The 12,904-nt window shown below is 38.1% G+C and overlaps 1 protein-coding gene across 3 annotated transcripts in view; it reads right to left on the reverse strand.

Moving 5' to 3' along the window:
* Window positions 1-9,962: 9,962 nt before the first annotated feature.
* The window catches only part of uap1 (UDP-N-acetylglucosamine pyrophosphorylase 1), a 50,040-nt gene continuing 47,098 nt past the window's right edge, over window positions 9,963-12,904 (reverse strand). For all 3 annotated transcript variants that reach the window (XM_069937800.1, XM_069937801.1, XM_069937802.1), the window contains one exon: window positions 9,963-11,562. In XM_069937800.1, coding sequence (XP_069793901.1) covers window positions 11,470-11,562 — 93 coding nt within the window. In that variant the 3' untranslated portion in view covers window positions 9,963-11,469. The remainder of the gene's footprint in view (window positions 11,563-12,904) is intronic.

Consider the following 12,904-nt stretch of genomic DNA (forward strand, 5'->3'; position numbering starts at 1 on the left):
ATTTATACTGTTTGGGGGAAATATTAATGCAATTAAGTAAGCCACAGTATGTAGAAAAGTTGGCTGATTATAGTATGTGTAGAATTTGCTGACTCCAAATACAAAGAGAAAATACTTTCTTCACCAAGGTTACATTAAACCAGAATGTTCTGGCCTTGGCGATTAAGATAGGTCTACACCATAGATAATTGCAGAGCAGGAAATTGCTTGAGATAAATCTTAGGCAAGGTGCCTATTAAAGAAAGCCAACTTTTGTTCAGTGTAACAATGTTGATCTATATAAACAGAAGGGATTGGACAGTAGGTGTGAGTCTTGGGGAATAGCTCACCGAGAAGGTGATCTATGAACTAACGACTGAACCAGAGCTCTGTTAAGCTTTATTCTTGTGCTATGTAATAAACTGATTGTGAAACCGAATACCTTCTCCTAGCACTTCATTCAACGAGCACGCTGCACTCAGATGACACATAGACCAAAATGAGGGTAGGGTAAGGCCAGAGCCCGAAACCAGGAGACATTATTTTGTAAACAATTAAGTGCTTCATAAACTTCTTGCTCAGTAAAAAGTCTATCCAAATCATCTTTATCTATCTCAGTTAATCGAGGTAATTTTATTTGTGTCAAATAATTATCTATAATAGTTTCATCCTGTAACAATTCAGATGTATATAATTTTTCATAACATTCCTTAAAAGTTTAATTTATTTCTTGTGGTTTAAATGTCACTTTATTATTATCTCGTAGTATTGCATTAATATTTCTCAAAGTCTGTTCTGTTTTTAATTGCCAAACTAAAACTTTGAGACCTTCCTCCTAATTCATAATATTTGTTTAGATCTTAATATATATTTTTCTGTTCTATAGGCTGCCATTGTATTATATTGTAACTTCTTAATTAAACATCTATGTTTATCCTCTGATGGTAATTTTTGAATATCTTTTCCCAATACTGTTATTTATTTTTCTAATCTATCTATATCTTTCATATAATCCTTTTTAATTTTTGAAGTAAAACATAATATGTCCTTGCAAATAATTTTTAACACGTCCCAAATAATAAGCATCCTCTATTGAATGTAAATTTGTTTCATAAAATAATTCAATATGTTGTCTTATAAAAGCACAAAAATCTTCCCTTTTTAATAGCAAAGAATTTAATCTCCATCTGTATACTGACTGCTGTTTTTCAGTAAATTCCAATTCCATCAACAATGGAGAATGATCAGATATTATTCTTGCTTTATAATCAATGTTTTTGATTGATTTTGAGCCAAAAAGTTTAAAAAAAAAATCAATTCTAGAATATGTGTCAAACCTGTTAGAATAAAATCGCTAGGATATTTCCCTCTCCATATATCAATTAAATTTAAATCCTTCATTAAATATAACAAGGCTTTAGCTATTGTTCTTCATGATCTATCTAATAAAGGATCCAAACAAAAATTGAAATCACCTCCTAAAATATTTTCATAAGCATCCACCAAATTCAAAAAAGTATAAATTTTTCATATATATATATATATATATATATATATATAACAAATTCCATAATATATCTACCTGCTGGGTCCGTAGTCACATTTTAAACTTGAACTGGCAAATTTTTTCTTAAATAAAATCGCAACTCCTCTAGCTTTTGGAATGAAGAAAGAGCTACTTGATCTACCCAACCTCTTTTCAATTTTAGCTGTTCTTTTTCAGTTAAAAAGCAATATCTACTCCCACTTTTTTAATATATGTCAGAATTTTCTCTTTTTATTTAACCATTAATCCCATTAATATTAAAACTCATTCTCAATTGCTTCATTTGTTTTCCTTATTTATAAAATCCCTTTTCACCACTCCTGTCCAGCAAGAATTCCCACAAAATAATTTGATCCTGAGCACCATCATCTGCAATCCAAAAACATTAAAATTTTTCAAATTTAATACATATGTTTAATTACTAAAGAAAAAGGAAAACAAAAGTTCCTCAACAAGTGTTGTAAGGATTAGCACTACTTCCCTCCATTTTATGGGTCATGGCCAAGCCACAAAAACACATACAGCCACCAGAAACCAACTTAACACATCCCCCGACCCCCCCGGGGGAAAAAAACCTTGATTTAATCAACAATTCCATCTAAGAATTCTTCATTCATCAAAAAGAGAAGAAAAAAAGGGGTAACCCCACCTCCATGTATATTAAATTCTTTGCAACAAATCAGTACCTTTAGTAACTTGAATTTTAGACAAACTCCGGCATATTCTTTATCTTGAACAAAATTTGTAATACTCTGCTGACTTGGTTCAATTATTTTCAAAGTGGCAGGATAACACAACACAAATCTGTAAGCTTTATCATATAAAGCTTTCTTAACTGGATTAAATTCTCTTATTTAATAAAGTTTGGCTAAAATCTAGATTTTAAAAAAATCTTATCCCCTTTATAGTTCAAAGGCCCATAATTCTGTAGTTCTCCTTATCGTCAAACCTAGAAGCCTCTCTCTATCCTGATAGTTCAAAAATCTAACCAGGATAAATCAGGGTCTCTGGTTTGAAACTGGCTTTGGTCTTCGAGCTCTATGAGTTCTCTCAATTAAAATCTTGCCTTCAAAATGTTCCTTTCCAAATATTTTCAGTTTCCATTCTTGATAAAAAAATGAATGAGATCTTCTTTACCTTCAGACAATCCCACTAATTTAACAGTCTCTTCTACTATAATTTTACAGAATATCAACTTTCTCCAAGATTTTCATTCATTAAGATCAAACTAGTCATCATATCTGTTATAGATAGAGAATTTGGGTTAAAAAGGGTTTAAGTTAAATTGTGATGATTAGTCATAAAAGGGGGCTAACCACTAGAGTTTAGCTGGAAAATGTTACAACAGACTTGCAACAGATTTAACTACAGAGAGACATGCAGGAGCCAAAGATTGATAAAGAGTGAAAAACAGAATTTGGTGTGAGCAGAGGTCATGAATGATCGTGGTGTGCGTGACTAACATGATACTAAACAAGTACAAGCATAATCAGGATGATTCTGCAAAAACTAACCAATTAAAGCAGTGTAGTGGAGATGCCGAAGGACAAGCAAAATTGTATAAAAAACAACGCACTGTATGTATCGGGGCTTGACTTGGCGAGAAGCCGGTTGAGTCCAACTCTGCAGACTTGTGAATAAAGCTTGTCGTGTCATCGATCTTAAAGAGACTCATTTGTGAGAATTTGTGTTTCTGACAATATCTTCAGTCATATTAGATCGCTCAATACATTGCACTTCCTCATGAACATCTTGAATCTTATTCCAACTTACCCACTCTTTGTGAAACGCAATTTATCACTTTTAATGCATCATGCACTTTAACTCAAATCTATTTTAACTTGCTTCATTTCTTCAATTTAAAATCATTTTCCAAAGACAAATTTTTATTTGAAGTTCATCTATATTTGACTCAATCTTATTAATTTCCTTTCAAAAAATCTTCTTCTTCCCTCTAGTCTGCTCTTCTTCTGAACTTGATGTTTCTTCTTCACTTCTTCCACTGGAGATGTATCCCTTCATGTTCAGATGTTGAAATGTCAGACTGCCCCTTTAAGAGATCTTGCATTTTTTTTCTAACTTTTTTGTGTACTGTGCTTGCGCGATACAGTTTTAGTTTTTCCCCATGCACCATCTTTACAGGTCGCTGCGAAGAAGGCTCCGGAGGAAGGTCCTTCTCCCAGGTCCTCACTGGTGCATTCAGCGGCTTGCTTCATCGCTAAGGTAGGCCCAACTTCTTCTTTCTTCTTCTCTTCAGAGTTTTTAAGTAGGAGTTAATTCAGGTGTCTTCTCCTTTTTAGATGACATCTTTCTTCAGTTGAACGCTATATTTTTTATAAGAAAAACTTTCTAATAACTACTTTTTAAATGATCCCCACGCGAGTCACAAGGTTGCGTGCTGCTCCTCACAGCAACCCTGTAAATTAAATATTATTGAGATTCACAATGATGTTCAAGAACCCTCACTTGTTCTCAAAAGGCACCCTATAATGACAGACAGTAATCTCAGAGCTCTCACCAGCATGCACGATTGTGGGAATCCTGCAAAGAATTCAAAATTCCGACAAGTTGAAAATCAGCCATGTGGGAAAATCCTGCGTGAAAACTTGTGTAACTGTTATACATACATGTTTAATATTACTAAGCAATTGGGCCTAGATAGTACAATCAAGGGCAAGTGCATTTGGAACTCACATCAAGGTGTGCCTGAATGTTGGATTTGTGCTTACACATGACCTTGGCCTAGGTACGCCCGATTTTTATCGTTACAAATGAAATAAAATTGATGGTATTTTTTTTGGCAGGAGGCGAAGGCCCCCCCAGATTATGAGGCCCTGGGCTGCAGCCCGCTCAGCCCATATGTAAATCTGGCACTGAGGAGGACATACGACAACCCGTAATACACACATTCCAGACAGGCAGGGAGCCGATGTTTCCTCCACATACAATACCCCGGGAAGAAGATCCAACATTTCCATATAACCATTTACGGAGCAGAAACAGGCCATGTTGGCCTTTCGAGTCCGCACCGGTTCACAGATTTTGTGCGCCCTCTTCAGGCATTGGTCCCGGTAGATCTTCATTCAATAACGATGGGAAAAGCTATGCTCTAGAACTATGAGAAATGCAATAAACACGAGGTTATGCATGATACAATATAATTGGTTACACAAGCTATACACCATGCCCCAAAAGTTAAATAAATCGGACCCAACAGTATCAGACAGATGTTTTCGCTGTAAGAAGAAAACGGGAACAACAGTACGTATAATTTAAAAAAAAACTGGGGGTAGGGTTCTGTGAGAAGCAGCAAATGCTACGTTACTGCACTACAAAGCAGTTCAGTGTGATAGTTATTCAACTCTGGTTCGGTCATTCAGAAATTTCCTCTTTCTTAATCTCAACATCGTCCAGAAAACAAACCTGTACTATTCTGAATTTATCCTGAACAAAGCCCTTTTTTCTGGTGAATATTGAAGCAAAGTATTCATTTCGAGTCGTGATTCCCAAAGTGGGTGCTGCTGCCCCCCTGTGGGCAATGAGGGAAAGGGGGAGTCCAAACCTTCAGTCTTCTTATCATTCAGTCTGCTGCAAAGTTTAATGAAGAAGCCAGTGCAGTAATTTTCTGGACAGACTTGAGCAAAATAACAAGGTGTTCTCGTGAGAGCTGGTCTCGGTGGCCGCCATGTTGTACTGGTGTCATTATCCCGCACTCAGCGCCGCCACAAACCCCCTCATGCTCAGCGCTGCCACGAACACCCAACCCAGCATTGACACTACCCCCCCTGCTTCTAACACCCCCACTAACACCCCGCCACCCACTCAGTGCTGCCACTAACACCCCACAACCCCACTCAACACCACCACAGCCCCCCAACCCCACCCCACACAGAGCCATTATATGGGGGGTTGTTCAGAATGTGGCCCGGAGGCCAAGGGGGTGGGACACCGAAAAAGTTTGGGAACCAGATTTAGAACCTTCCCAGCCTCCTCCGCCCCAGGCACACGTTGTCTCCTTTATTCTTAAGCAACCCACCTTCATTTTTGTCATCCTTCAGTTTTTCACATATGCATAAATTCATAGTGCCTTCTGGTTCTCCTTAATCCAAGGCCTTCTCATACCCCCTTCAAACACTCCTAAATCCTTCCTGTTTTCTGATTCCTTAATCTAATGGATGCTTCCTTCTTCCTCTTAACAAGCTGCCTAACCTGTTTTGACAACCAGTTTCCCGTTCCTGCCATTTTTTCTCAGCCAATGGGACAAACCCATCTTGAACCCAGTGCAAATGGTCCCTAAACATCCTCCACATTTGTTATATGCTCTAAAACGTGTACATCTGTTTCCAATTTACTCCCACTCTTTCCTGCCTCATCCCATCATAATTAACCCTTCCCCAGTTAACACTTCACAATTTTGTCTGCTTTTATCCATATTCATGCTAGTTCAGGGAGTTGTGATCACTTTCACCAAAATGCTCCCCCACCGAGAGGTCTGCCACCTGACCAGGTTCATTCCCAGAACTAGATCCAGCATGGCTTCTCCTCTTGTGATAGAAATCCTTCTTGGACACACCTGACCAATGGAGCCCCATTTATCCCTCTTGAAGTCAGGAAAAGCCTGTCAATCTTAAGGAATCTTAAGGAAGTTGAAGTCTCCCATAACAACAACTCTAATTTCTGCACCATTCCAAAATCTGCCTGCTTATCTGCTCCTCGGTGTCCTGAGGGTTATTGGGGGCCTTTAGATACTCCCAACACAGTGATTGCTCTTTCCTATTTCGGACTTCCAACCACACCAACAAACTCCCTGTGCAGTGTCATCCCTTTCTACAGCTGTGATACTATCCCTGCCCAGTAATGTAACTTCCCACCCCACCCCACATCTTACCTCCCATCCTATTCCTTTTAAAACACCCAAACCCCAGTACCTGCATCATCCAATCCTCTCCTTCCACCAGTCATGTCTCTGTAATGGCCACAACAGCATAGTTCCACATACTGATCCATGCTCTGTTCATCTCCTTTATTCCCAATACTCCTAGCATTGAAATAGACACATTTCAGCTCTCTGACTACATTTACGCTTTGTTCCCTACCTGTCCTTCCTCACCAACTCAAGCACATAGCATCATGCTTTTGATCTTCTGCCCTATTCTCTGCATTCACATTCTGTTCCCACCCCCCTGCCAAACTAGTTTAAACCCTCCTAACAGCCCTTGCTAACCTGTCCACCAGCAGGTTGATCCCACTCCAGTTCAGATGCATTCCATCATTTTTGTACAGGTCAGACCTTCCCCAGAAGAGATCCCAATGATCCACAAATCTGAACCCCTTCCCCTTAGTCCAAATCTTCAGCCACATATGCATCCAACAACTTCCTGTTCCTACCCTCATTGGCACATGGCATAGGCAGCAATCCAGAGATGACCACCCTTGAGGTCCTGCTTTTCAGCTTCCTTCCTAACTCCTTACATTCTCTCCTCAGGAATTTATCCATACTCCACGTCATTGGGCTACAACATCTGGCTGCTCATCCTCTCTCCCACCCAAGAAGGCTGTGGGGTCGATCAGAGACATCCCAGACCCTGGCACCTGGGAGGTAACATATCATCTAGGAGTGCCCATCTCATTCACAAAAGCTCCTTTCAGTTCCCCTAACAAATCCCCAGTTACTATAGCTCTCCTTTTCATCCCCTTCCCTTCTGAGCCAAAGGGCCAAACTCTGTGGCAGAGACATGACTAGTCCCTAGTAGATCTTTCTCCCCCCCCTCAACACCCCTCCCCCCGGCAAAATGGTGTTCTTATTGTTGAAGGGAATACTGAAGCAAAAATATCTGAGGTAGAGCACTTAGCTAACAAACACTGAAGGATGTACAACAGCGAATTTACAAGACCTTAGATAAGTTACCAGCAAATAAGATTCCTAAAAGATAGATACAGGTAATTTTGTGCAAGAACAGTGAAGCTCAAAAATGAATGAAAAAAGGAATAAAAATGAAAATATATTGAAGTTCCAAAGTTAAATCAAATCCCCAAACACTCAAAACATTGTACGTAAAATATTGCAGAAGGAGAGGTAGCTTTTCCTCAACGCTTTATATAGTATGGTTGAAAGAAGGATAGGAAGGGAGGTAGGTGGGGGGGGGGAGGGAGAGAAAGAAGGATACAGAGCCAGTGCCCAAGCCAAGAAAGACAGAATAGGAATAAAGGTGATAATATTAATGCTTGAGGAGTCTAATCTGGGTCACGCTGCCTGGGAAAAGCTCAAAAGCTTTTCTTAACTGCAGAGGTCAGAATGAAAAAAAATGAAGCAGGTGGAATTGGTGATGAATTACTTGGGAAGTGGAACTTTAAACAAGATGTTAAGCTGTGGAATAACCATATAACCATTTACGGAGCGGAAACAGGCCATGTTGGCCTTTCGAGTCCGCACTGGTTCATAGATTTTGTGCGCCCTCTTCAGGCATCGGTCCCGGTAGATCTTCATTCAATTACGATGGGAAAGGTTATGCTCCAGAACTATGAGAAATGCAATAAACACGAGGTTATGCATGATACAGTATAATTGGTTACACAAGCTATACACCATGCCCCAAAAGTTAAATAAATCAGACCCAACAGTATCAGACAGATGTTTTCGCTGTAAGAAGAAAACGGGAACAACAGTACGTATAATTTTTTAAAAACTGGGGTCAGGGTTCTGTGAGAGGCAGCAAATGCTACGTTACTGCACTACAAAGCAGCTCAGTGTGATAGTTATTCAACTCTGGTTCGGTCATTCAGAAATCTCTCTGAGGCTCCTAAAACAACTTAGTACATTTTAGTTTCCACATATTGTTGGAAATTGTTCATGGGTCCTCTCTCTAAAAAGCACAAGTACTTGTATGCCACCTCTGTTCTCTCGGAAAAGTTTCACACAGCCCAATTCATTTCACCCACATCTTGCAGCCAGTGTAAGCTCTTTGCCAATAATATGCTTTAAGAGCAATAGCCCTTCTATCATTACAAGATTTTTTAAAAATAAAGAAACTTGGTAAAACTAAAAATGTCAGATCAACTGACCTTTATACTCTAGAGTACAAGAAATTAGGTGCAGGAGTAAGTCATCTGGCACTTCAAGCCTGTGCCACCGATCAATATAATCATGACTGATTTGCCTCAGTTCTCTGTGCCAGATCAACATTGATCTCAATCCTCCAGTCTTTTAAAAATGTATCCACATACACTTTAAATACTTCTGATGATCTCACCTCAGGTAGTCAGTCTCATCAGGAACAACAATGAGTCGCACTACAGAGATACTTGGGGTTTTTTTTAAACCAGGGTAAAGTGGATGAAATTAGAGGTTATTTTAGATAAGATTCAAAAATAATCATAAAACAAAGTAAAATCAAATTAAAAACTACAGTAAATAACAGGATTTGGTCAACCTACTACTAAACAACTCACAGTAAGGTAAAGGACCCAATAAGATGTTTCTCTGATTAACTAAAATAGAAAGTCATTTAGAGGAAATTAAAATCCTCAAGAGGCAAGAGATTCTAACCACGGCTAAATAAGAGGATTCATCCCAACTGCCAACAGAACTGAAATACCAAGAACCACACCACTGATTTATTCTTGACAAGACTGAGACCCACAAAGGCCCCCCAACTTGAATCGTTGTCTGATCATTTATATTGCCTGGCCTGCTGCATCTCTTCAGCTTTTCTTTGTTCACTGCAAGATCCTGTAACATGAAGATATAAAAGCTGGGAAATGAAAAATTACACTATTTTACAAAAAGATTCCACAATTTGAATGGAGAAGCAAATTGTGCAGGGGATATGGAGAGATACAGATAGGGTAAGTGAGTGGGAAAAGGTCTGGTAGATGGAGTACAATGTGAGGTTAGCCACTTCAAAAGGAAAAATGGAAGATCATATTATTATTTAAATGGAAGCGATTGAAGCATGCTGCCATGCAGAAGGACTTGGGAGTGCTTATGCATGAATCATAAAAGATTGGTTTGCAAATGCAACAGGCTCTCAAGGAGACAAATGGAATGTTGGCCTTCATTACCTGAGGGATCCAATTTAGGAGCAGGGAAGTTATGCTGCCACTACACAAGGTACAAGATGAGGCTGCATCTCGTGTAGTTCTCGTCTCTTTACTTGAGGAAGGATGCACTGGATTTGGAGGCAGTGAAGAGGATCACAAGGTTGAGTCATCTGGTGCTGTGCTCGCTTGAATTTAGAAGAATGAGAGGGGATCTTGAAAACACACTCAAAATTATGAAAGGCATAAGATAGAGGTAGGGAAGTTGCTCCCATTGGTGGGGGAGACTAGAACGAGGGAAATAACCTCAAGATCGAGGGTAGTAGATTTAGGACGGGGATGAACATCCATAATTAAAACCAATAAGCAAATATCTAAAATTAAAACCAATAAGCAAACAAAAATTATATCTGATTTTATTTGACCATGTAAAATTTTCACTAAAAATCATCTGACAAAGTCATGTGGATAATTTGCTAATTGCAAAAATCACATGTTCTGAATGTCTCTGACAATACATTTTCCTTATTATGTAAAGGTCTGTGGATGTAAGCCTATCATGACTCAATCACATCAATAATAATAAAATATTTAACAATTTTTTTACAGAAACAAAAGATAAATTAAAATGAGTTTTTCAAACAATTAAATCTACTTATTCTAAGTTTTCAAGGATTCCTGTTTTTTTCCCCCTTTTGTAAGTTCTCAGATGCATACAGCATGGAAACAGACCTTTTGGCCCACCAAGTCCATGCACAAATCACCCATTTACACTAATGTTACACTAGACCCAATTGCAATTCTTTCACATTCACACCAACTCTTAGCAGATGGCACCACTCGCCAGTTCACAGTGGCCAACTCACCTACCAATCAGCATCTCTTTGGGATATGAGAGGAAACCCACATGGTCAAAAAGGAGAAAGACAGCACTCAAGGTCAGGATTGAACTCAAATCTCTGCTGCTGAGACCGTGGCTTTACCAGCTGTGCCACTTTCATTTTCTTAGTGCAAGTGGAAATCACTGAAATACAGGTTTTATTTGTGACAACACTCATCAGCAATGGCCAACTTGAAGGGCAAGGAGGACATAAATATAATTAGCTGCAAAACATATTGCATGTTCAGCAGATAAGAATTAGCGTAAAATATAACATTCATTCATGGAAATTATGCATGAAAAAACACAGCTCAAATATTTTTAGTATGAATTACAACTTCATAAAGAATATCATATTGTTGCACCATATCATCAATGTTCAATCATGAACATGAGCACAAGTCCCGTGAATTAGGTTGTTCCTTCACTCATCATAATATTTCAATTACTAACTTGGAAGGAATCTAACAATTTTGATTATTCTGTTACAAATTACAAATTTTCAGGATTCTAATAACACATAACATAACATAACAATTACAGCACGGAAACAGGCCATTAGGCCCTTCTAGTCCGCACCGAACCAAACACCCCTCTCTAGTCCCACCTCCCTGCACAATGCCCATAACCCTCCATCTTCTTCTCATCCATAGACCTGTCCAACCTTTTCTTAAATAATACATTGACTCCTGACAATGTTTTGTTTCTACACTTTGCATAATTAATGTAATTTATTTTAATATGTGAAATAATTTTAGACCTACAAAAACCGTACCCAGAGAAATCTTATTCTATTGGAAAAAAAATACTATTTTGTAATAATGCAGGTAATGATTTAAATACAAAAAAATAGTTTACTAAAATTTTTTCAAAGAAAATAATTAATTTCAAATAATTTAAGAAATTCAGATAAAACTATGACTTAAAATGCTGAACAATGTATAAATGGTGCTCAGTGTACTTTATTCCAAAGTTTAATTCCCGTACTTCAGTTGGATCTTCACAGTCTGCTGAAAGTGTAGTTATTTTAGAGTCCATTCTTGATCAATTCTTGGATTCCATTTTCATCAATAATCAGGGGAGTATGGAACTCACGTCTTGCCACATATTTTTCCAGACCCTAAAAACACAAATCTCAATTTTAACTCTCACCAATTGTGTGTCATATGAAAAATAAGAAAATATTTCCAATCTTATTGAACTAAACAATTAACATCAGTTACTTTTGATCTGAAATTAAACCTCCTACTGAAAAATACATTTTTTAGACATGCTATCTAAAATACCCCCAGTCCCTCAGAGAAAATGTTGAAGCCTCAGTTGTGCTTCAGGCAGCAGAAACCTTCCAGCACATGTTCTGAGATAATCCATTTAGAGTAGGAAGATTTTACTGGAAAAGACAGAATTGAAGGTAGTGGAAAGCTGTAAAAGGGATGACAACACGTTTCCAGCACAGGACGGTGAGAAAAATTCAGGGAACTTGAATGTAAATCCATCTATGATTTTGCCCTTCATAATGATGGGGGTTTAGAACATGTGTATTTTGTAGATTGTACCATTGGTGATAGAGGAAGTAAAAAAAAATAGGAAAGGGACAAGTTGCCAATAAAGTTGCTTTATTCAAAATTAGCATCGTTGGGATTTTCACTCTTCCAGAAAATTGTAGCGTAATCGAAGTGTCCTTACTTATAGCTCATTGATAGTGGAAAGCCTGTGGGTACTCAGGATAAAAAGGCACTCACTGCAAGCTATGCAGAGTCTAAGTGGTTCTTAAATTTCTGGTCATTGGCAATTCCCAAAATGATGCCACCTTATGTAAACTTTATCCTGTGTATTTGGATCCAATTGCCAAGCCAACAGAATTTTCAAGAATATTGCAGCAAATGAAGGAATACAAGGTTTTTTATTTTTTTTAAAATAGGGTAAATCTGGGGTGTTTCAAAAACATTAGGAGAACCTTTCCAATCAGAGTTCCCAAAATTGATTTACCCATTATGCAGCATTATTGCCTCGGTGGTATCAAAAGGGATACATAACTATATATTTCTTGCATGTCTGGATGTAGAATCAAATTATATGCATCATTACTGGGTTGGATTGTCAGAGGGACAAATCAGACATTTTGTTCCAGTAGCAAGGCAGTCCTGCTAGAATTTTCCAGCATTGCCTTCTAAATTATACACCAGATTTTACAATGCTTAGGATTAATACCCCGATGATCAGGAAACGTTTTTTAATAATTATTTTGCTTTAAATATTTAGAGTATTAATGCTTTTTTATTATTATTTATAGCAACTGCAGATTTCTTTTTACAGTTAAAGCCTTATCCCAATTTTGCTGGCAGTGAAAGGCTATCAGACCTGGTTTAAGGTGGGAACTCCTCACTGCATTACCAAACTGCTCTGTCACCCACCAAGGCCATGCTGCTTCATTTTCAGTGTAGAGGTTAGTTTTTGTGCTA

Source organism: Narcine bancroftii, chromosome 5 (assembly GCF_036971445.1).
Source record: "Narcine bancroftii isolate sNarBan1 chromosome 5, sNarBan1.hap1, whole genome shotgun sequence".
Lineage (NCBI taxonomy): Eukaryota > Metazoa > Chordata > Chondrichthyes > Torpediniformes > Narcinidae > Narcine > Narcine bancroftii.